Source organism: Globicephala melas, chromosome 11 (genome assembly GCF_963455315.2).
Source record: "Globicephala melas chromosome 11, mGloMel1.2, whole genome shotgun sequence".
Taxonomy (NCBI): Eukaryota; Metazoa; Chordata; class Mammalia; order Artiodactyla; family Delphinidae; genus Globicephala; species Globicephala melas.
The window spans coordinates 74,301,878-74,310,802 of NC_083324.2; the positions used below are offsets into that span (position 1 = coordinate 74,301,878).

Consider the following 8,925-nt stretch of genomic DNA (forward strand, 5'->3'; position numbering starts at 1 on the left):
CATGGGGGAATAGAGAACATGTTTTGAAATTCCCACTCTGTACCGATAAAAAGCACATGAGGCAAATGTCTCCTAGGTAAGAATTTGCTCGTCATGTAAGATGTTACCTGTTTTCAACATACAGATAAGGGAATGGGAGAATTAATTTAACCTTGAGAATTAATTTAACCTCCTTGAGCTTGACTACAAACCCTCTGTCTTAGTCACCAGTGTATTACGCACACCTCAGTTCTCTGATAAGTATTGTTGCATGAATGGACCTGTGAGATATGATGCCATTTCCTATGCAAACATAGATAGAAGATCTGGTCCCTGTTCTGCTGTTGCAATCATTTCCCCAACTATGAAGCAGGACCAGATTTGTAAGGCACTGGTTATGAAAGATCTTTGGTAAAAGTCACAGTAAGGAGTCACCCGTCAAGACCGCACAACTAGATCCAGGGCTGCCCTATCTCCCCAGGTGCGTGCGTCTGTGGTACAGACAGTATGGCACCTTGCAGAGGCCGCTGATGCTGCTCACCTGAGGAGACTAGATAGAGAAGTTCATGCATCCCAACCCTCTGGGATTAGCAGGAATTCACAAAGCACCAGAAGGAATCGCTTTTCAATCAAGGTTATTCTAGGTGACAGGAGATGTCCCTGTCTAGAGATGGCTGTCCCATTCCAGCCGCCACTCCTGGGCTTGACTAAGCCTCCCCCTCTTCTCCTTCCCTCCACCCTGCAAAGTAAGAAAGAGCAAGGGATGCACATCCATGCTCATCTGGAGCTCCGAGTGCCTACTGGTCCCTGCTCCTGTCTGTCATTAGATAGAAAAGATTGTCCCCCTCTGGATCCCAAACTCTAAATCGCCATCTTCTCACACACTCCACCATCAACCAGGACTTCACCTGTTGATCAAGACTCCTGCCTCTCCTTCACCTTCGTGGGGGCAGGTTTGGGGTTGCCTCTGAAGGCACTTCAGGGGAAGTGTGTTACTGCACGGAGAGGGCGTGAGTCAGGGCAATGAGGTATAGAAGGGGCGGTGTAGACCTTCTCTACGGTGACTGCACGCTGAGGTTCCAGCTTGTCTGAAAAGGCCTCATCCTAGGCTGTCCTGCAGTCCTGATGTTGAAGAAGAAGGCACTCCTCTAGTTTCATTAAGAAGAGGAAAGAGTGAGGCCCTCCCCCCTCCCCCGGGAGAACTGAGGATCTCATCTTCATCAGAATCTTCTTAGAAGTCCACACGTGCAACTTCCCTGGGACCACTTCGAGTCTGGCAACAGGTCAGTGGCTCAAGCCCTTGAACAAATATACCTCTTACCTGATGATTCAATATAGGCAACAGGATTTAGGTCTTGCCAGTAAAAGGGATGAACCAGCGTGAGGCAGGTGCAGAGGCAGAAAAGCACGTGCAGTTTGGGTGGCAACATCTTGGAAGCTGAGCAGCCGTTTCAGCTTAACCTTCTTCAAGGCAGATGATTAAAAGGAAAAAAAAGACATGCAACAACGAGGACTTAAATAGGCTAACCTATCAGTGAGATTAAAGGACTAGCAACATGATTCCGTGTGTTATAAAGGGAGAAGACATTTGGGAAAAAACAGCACATGCATTTTCTAGAATGGGTTTTTGGGAGGTACTAGGGTGTCAGAGTTCTTGGTCATGCTGGATTGCAGAGCCCAGAAATAACACTTTTAGGTTATAATATTAGGTTTTCGGCCACTAGTTCCCTAACTTTGTAGCAGTCTAGTGTGGTTAGAAAGAAGAGCATCAAACTATAATAATTTTATCACATGTCATAATCATAATCATATCCAAGGGCATGTCTAGCTCATAGTAAACCCTCAGTATGTTTTGGCTAACGTTTCCATCATGTTTGTAAAATAATCGTGTTGCAGCAGCTGGGTGTGTTTTTGGTGCTGATGATGTTATATTTTGGGGGATCTCTATAACCCTGCTACGCCTGAGAGCCTCCCAAAGGCAGGGGGCAGATCTTACTTGCTGTCCCAAGTGCCTAACAGGGGTCCTGGCATGCAGCTTGTGTGGGAGAAATGTCGGTAGCACTGATGAATACAACTGGACTTGTGATGATAATAAATTATATTACAGGGAGGCTCTTTGCTAACAGCAAAAACTATCTTGTATTTGTGAATCACTTTTCCCCTTGAAAATTTCTCCCCTCTTTTTGGGGTGATGGAAATGGTCCAAGCCATCACCATCTCATTCTTGAATTTTGCAATAACCTGTCACTGGTCTCCCCGAACCCTATGGTCAATTCCCAGTGTAGCAGCCAGAGTGATCATGCCATTCCTCGTGCTCAAAGCCCCCAAATGGCTTCACATGACACAGAGCAGAAGCCACAGATCTTAAAGTAACATATAAGGCTCTGCAGCCTGTACTCAACAGACTCCTGAGCAGACATCCCAGCCTCTCCTGCACACTCACCCACATCCTCACTGCAACTACACGTCTTCCTTGCCATCCAGCAAACATTTCAGGCCCCGCCTTGTCCCACCTTGGGATCTGTACCTGTGTTCCTCTTCTAGGAAGGCTCTTTGCCCTGACACCCAAATAACCGGCTCCCTCACTCCTAGGTTTTCGCTTCCATGTTACCTTCTCAGTGAGGCTTTCCCTGACCAGTTTAAAATTACAATCTACCCCCCAACACATACACCAATAAGTGCCCTGTTTCCCCAACTGCTTTATTTTTCTGCATAATATTATCACCAATAGAGATTCTCTGGATTACTTGTTAATTGTTTATCTTCCTCTTCCAGAAAGTCAGTTCTGTGAGCGTAGGGAATTGGGGCTGGGTTTTTTGTTGTTGTTGTTTTTTTTCCCTGCTGTATTCCCAGGACCTACAACAGTGCCCGGCACAGAGTAGGCACCAGTAAATGCCTGCTGCATGGATAAATTCTGAATCCTGGTAGTTTCTAACACATCGGTTACTCACATAAACTGAGCCATGTTTAATGATCCATGTGGGTGTTTGTCCCACTGATACGAATGGGGTACTAACTAGCTGGCGTGGTTATTCTGCAGGAAGATGCAGATCCGTGGCACAGCAATCAGTGTTCCTGAGTAGCTATGTGCTCCCCCGAATTTCCTGGCCTCCCTGGTAGCTAGACGGGACTGATTTCCGATAAATGGGAATTTGAATGGAAGTGGCCTAGGACATTTATGAGTCAGTATGTCTCTCCATTCCTTCCTTTCCTTCATTCAACAAACTTAGAAGCCACATGTGTGTCTCCAGATGGAGGAAGTCTGGATCCTTCATCGCTGAGCAGAAAAGAGCCTCTGCCAGTTTACATGGCCTTTTATGAACAAGAAATAAACCTTTGTTGTATTAACCCATTGAAATCTCCAGGTTAAGTTGTTTTCCATTATGACAGTGCAACAGGGCCGATTCTGAGTAACATCAGATCTGCAGTCATTCAGTCAATGGGTACTTACTAAGCAAATGCTACACACCCTCTGCTATGTCAACAACTGTGGTAAATACCGGAGAATTTGACATAATCCCTGCTCTAAAAGAGCTTACAATAAGGATTCAGAAACAAGACTCACATCTATAATACAGGAAGAAAGCAAATGACAGGGACATTTCCAAATTCTTAGATGATATGGTACAAATTCTCAGGGCAACAGGAATTCGGAGAGAAAGATTTCAGAGGAGACAGGGCTATAGAAAGGTCAGCTCTTATCACACAGGCTAAAAATCCAGATAGGTAGCTGGGAAAACTGTCCCTGGAGCTCTAAGCTTCTTGGTTATTTGTAGAGTGAGTCTGGCATTTCCTTATTCCATATCTATTTTTAGGGGGGTGGAGGGAATCAGAAAAAGCATGTACAGTTTAACTCCTTAGATCATTTATAATACTGGTTGACTTCATTTTATCTTATTTCACTATTATTTTCAATTTTATTATAATGTTAATACATGACTTCAAAATTCAACCATGACAATAAAGTAAATTAAAAAATGGAGCTGTCTCTGCACTAATAATCCCTTGCCAACAGATGTTTTTCCAGATGCGGTTCCATGCGTGAATACATGTACACATACACAATACAGACAAACATATACACCCATACATATAAACATACATACATATATAGTTTTAAAGTTTGTTTATAAAACGTCATACAATATATTCAACTTCCATTTTTAATTTGAAAATATATTGTAAATATCTTTTCATATGAGTACCTAGCACTATAATTTGTCTTTTTATTTAAAAATGGCACCTAGGAGTTGCTAAAAAAAAGTTTGCTCACTAAATAGATGATAATATTGCTAACATTTGAACACTTACTAAGTGTCAAGTATTTTGCACAGTTTCTGGCACATGGTCCCTTACTCAATCATCACCAAAACAATCTGTCAGGGAAGTTTAATTATCCCCATTCTATTGATGAGGAAGCTGAGGCCAGAAAAGTTTAACTGACTTGTTCTAATCACAAAGCTAACAAGTGCCGGAGGTAGGGCTTAAGCCCAGATTGCCTGAATGCCAGCTTTTACCCACCACATGGCATCTTGGTATAATGTCAAATTCTGTTCACTCTAAAACCAAAATCTTCTAAAGTTAATGAACAGAACAGTTATTTTAATGATGCTAAACTGGTCGGAGCTGGATTGAGAGATGACTTAACAAAGAATTAGAAATTGTTCTCCAAAGAGATGAGACTCTGTCTCGTTGTTCTTGCCCTGATTTTTATTGGAGCGACATGCCAAGATGCTTGGAAACTTCAGAGTACTGTGTATGAATCCCGAGACATAGCTAAGTTTCCCAAATAAGCAATGGAAGAAGTTGCACTGAAGCCAGGCTGGATCCTCACAAGCCTCCACTGCTACCCCTCTGTTACAATGTCACCACTTGGATTTTCATCAAGTAACATCATCCACAGAAAGTATTTACCACTCCTGGTGCTTACAGCCCAGGCTGAATAAGGGGAGTGTCGTTCAGCCCATTGGAAGATCACGAGGGATGAAGAGGTGAAAAAGAGAACACAAAGTGAAACACATAAGGAATCAACAGTGATTTTTAGGAACCCTGCTCTAACCCCAAGAAGGCTCACTTGCCCGTAGCAACTTGGGTATTCATCACATCTTCCCTGTCAATAACCTCAGGAAGAATTAGAGACAGCCAATGGCTAGCAGGGCTTCCCCGAGTCCTCCAAGCAGGACTGGAGTGCTCTGCCCTCCCCATGATTCCTACCAGACCAGTGCCAGGGCCATCACCTTTTGTCCTTATGGTGGAACCGGCAGAGTTAAGGCCAGGTGAAATGGCTCGCGCCAGTTCCCTGCCTGACCTCAGGCAGGCTGCAAGGCTCTTGCAGAACCTTTGAACACGCTGACTCCTGAGACCCATTGCAGACTTTCTGATGCAGAATCTTCAGAAGGCAGGTCCAGGCATCTATATGTTAGCTCCCTATGGGCTCTGGTATAGCCAGTACCAGGAGGCAGTGTCTGGAAATGTCTGCAATGGAACAGTAAGAGTACTGTTTGCTGAGTTTTTTTCATCACCCTATATATGTGATATCTGACCTCACTCCCAGAGTAATAATTCTCCAAATAATTCAATGACTGGCTGCCTCATTCATGCATTTGCTCACGAATCCATTTACTCAATTTTAAGAGTGACTATGTGTCAGTCACTATGTTTCAGATTAAAAGATTTCAAAAATAGATGTGATTTTTGTCTTTAAAATCCCTAGCAGGGAAAGCGATTGTCGAACGGTCATAATGAGGAATAATAGCAGAATAACTGAGGCAGAAGAACGGGTAAGTGACCTGGAAGACAGAATAGTGGAATTCACTGCCATGGAACAGAATAAAGAAAAAAGAATGAAAAGAAATGAAGCCAGCCTAAGAGACCTCTGGGACAACATTAAATGCACCAACATTCGCATGATGGGGTCCCAGAAAGAGAAGTGAGAGAGGAAGGACCCAAGAAAATATTTGAAGAGATTATAGTCGAAAACTTCCCTAACATGGGAAAGAAAATAGCCACCCAAGTCCAGGAAGTGCAGAGAGTCCCAGGATAAACCCAAGGAGAAACACGCCCAGACACATGGTAATTAAATTGACAAAAATTAAAGACAAAGAAAAAATATTAAAAGCAACAGGGGAAAAACGACAAATAACATACAAGGGAACTCCCATAAGGTTAACAGCTGATTTCTCAGCAGAAACTCTACAAGCCAGAAGGGGGTGGCACGATATATTTAAAGTGATGAAGGGGAAGAATCTACAACCAAGATTACTCTACTGGGCAAGGATCTCATTCAGATTTGACAGAGAAATCAAAAGCTTTACAGACAAGCAAAAGCTACAAGAATTCAGCACCAGCAAACCAGCTCTACAACAAATGCTAAAGGAACTTCTCTAAGTGGGAAACACAAGAGAAGAAGAGGACCTACAAAAACAAACCCAAAACAATTAAGAAAGTGGGAATAGGAACATGCATATTGATAATTACCTTAAATGTGAATGGATTAAATTCTCAACCAAAAGACACAGACTGGCTGAATGGATACAAAAACAAGACCCTTATATATGCTGTCTACAAGAGACCCACTTCAGACCTAGGGACACATGCAGACTGAAAGTGAGGGGATGGAAAAATATATTCCATGCAAGTGGAAATCAAAAGAAAGCTGGAGTAGCAATACTCATATCAGATAAAATAGGCTTTAGAACAAAGAATGTTATAAGAGACAAGGAAGGACACTACATAATGATCAATGATCAGGGGATCAATTCAAGAAGAAGATGTAACAATTATAAATATATATGCACCCAACATAGAAGCACGTCAATACATAAGGCAAATGCTAATAGCTATAAAAGAGGAAATTGTCAGTAACACAACAATAGTGGGGGACTTTAACACTTCACTTACACCACTGGACAGATTATCCAGACAGAAAATTAATAAGGAAACACAAGCTTTAAATGACACAATAGACCAGATATAGTTGATATTTATAGGGCATTCCATCCGAAAACAGCAGATTGCACTTTCTTCTCAAGTGCACATGGAACATTCTCCAGGATAGATCACATCTTGGGTCACAACTCAAGCCTCGGTAAACTTGAGAAAATTGAAATCATATCCAGCTGCTTTTCTGACCACAACGTTATGAGATTAGAAATCCATTACAGTGAAAAAAAAAACGTAAAAAACAAACACATGGAGGCTAAACAATACGTTCCTAAATAACCAAGAGATCATTGAAGAAATCAAAGAGGAAGTCAAAAAATACCTAGAGACAAATGACGATGAAAACACGATGATCCAAAACCTATGGGATGCAGCAAACCCAGTTCTAAGAGGGAAGTTTATAGCAATACAAGCCTACCTCAAGAAACAAGAAAAATCTCAGATAAACAATCTAACTTTACACCTAAAGGTTCTTTGAGAAGATAAACAAAATTGATAAACCTTTAGTCAGACTCATCAGGAAAAAGAGGGAGAGGACTCAAATCAATAAAATTAGAAATGAAAAAGAAGTTACAACAGACACATCAGGAATACAAAGCATCCTAAGAGACTACTACAAGCAACTCTATGCCAATAAAATGGACAACCTGGAAGAAATGGACAAATTCTTAGAAAGCTATAACCTTCCAAAACTGAACCAGGAAGAAATAGAATATATGAACAGACCAATCACAAGTAATGAAATTGAAACTGTGATTAAAAACCTTCCAACAAACAAAAGTCCAGGACCAGAGGGCTTCACAGGTGAATTCTGTCAAACATTAAGAGAAGAGCTAACAGCCATGTTCTCAAACTCTTCCAAAAAATTGCAGAGTCAGGAGCACTCTCAAACTTGTTGTACAAGGCCACCATCACCCTGATACCAAAACCAGACAAAGATACCACAAAAAAAGAAAATTACAGACCAATATCAGTGATGAATATAGATGCAAAAATCCTCAACAAAATACTAGCAAATGGAATCCAACAACACATTAAAATGATCATACACCATGATCAAGTGGGATTAACCCTGGGATGCAAGGATTCTTCAATATAGGCAAATCAATCAATGTGATACACCATATTAACAAACTGAAGAATGAAAGACATATGATCATCTCAATAGATGCAGAAAAAGCTTTTGACAAAATTCAACACCTGTTTATGATAAAAACTCTCCAGAAAGTGGGCACAGAGGGAACCTACCTCAACATAATAAAGACCATATAGGACAAACCCACAGCAAACATCATTCTCAATGGTGAAAAACTGAAAGGATTTCCTCTAAGATCAGGAACAAGACAAGGATGTCCACTCTCACCACTATTATTCAACATAGTTTTGGAAGTCCTAGCCACAGCAATCAGAGAAGAAAAAGAAATAAAAGGAATACAAATTGGAAAAGAACAAGTAAAACTGCCACTGTTTGCAGACGACATGATACTAAACATACAGAATCCTAAAGATGACACCAGAACACTACTAGAGCTAATCAATGAATTTGGTAAAGTAGCAGGATACAAAATTAATGCACAGAAATCTCTTGCATTCCTATACACTAACAATGAAAGATCAGAAAGAGAAATTAAGGAAACAATCCCATTCACCAATGCAACAAAAAGAATAAAATACCTAGGAATAAACCTACCTAAGGAGACAAAAGACCTGTACTCAGAAAACTATAAGGCACTGATGAAAGAAATCAAAGATGATACAAACAGATGGAGAGATATACCATGTTCTTGGATTGGAAGAATCAGTCTTGTCAAAATGACTATACTACCCAAAGCAATCTACAGATTCAATGCAATCCCTATCAAATTACCAATGGCATTTTTTACAGAAGTAGAACAAAAAATATTAAAATTTGTATGGAGACACAAAAGACCCCGTATAGCCAAAGCAGTCTTGAGGGAAAAACGTGGAGCTGGAGAAATCAGACTCCCTGACTTCAGACTATAC

General features: G+C 41.2%; 1 protein-coding gene across 5 annotated transcripts in view; it reads right to left on the reverse strand.

The window, feature by feature from the left end:
* PLA2G7 (phospholipase A2 group VII) overlaps positions 1-8,925 on the reverse strand; it is a 34,631-nt gene that overhangs the window by 22,874 nt on the left and 2,832 nt on the right. For 2 of the 5 annotated variants that reach the window (XM_060307618.1, XM_030870532.3), the window contains exon 2: positions 1,301-1,443. The exons of 2 other annotated variants lie outside the window; for them this stretch is intronic. In XM_060307618.1, coding sequence (XP_060163601.1) covers positions 1,301-1,409 — 109 coding nt within the window. In that variant the 5' untranslated portion in view covers positions 1,410-1,443. Of the gene's footprint in view, positions 1-1,300; positions 1,444-5,216; positions 5,362-8,925 lie in introns of those variants that run through there. One more of the 5 variants, XM_060307617.1, reaches the window with a different exon arrangement.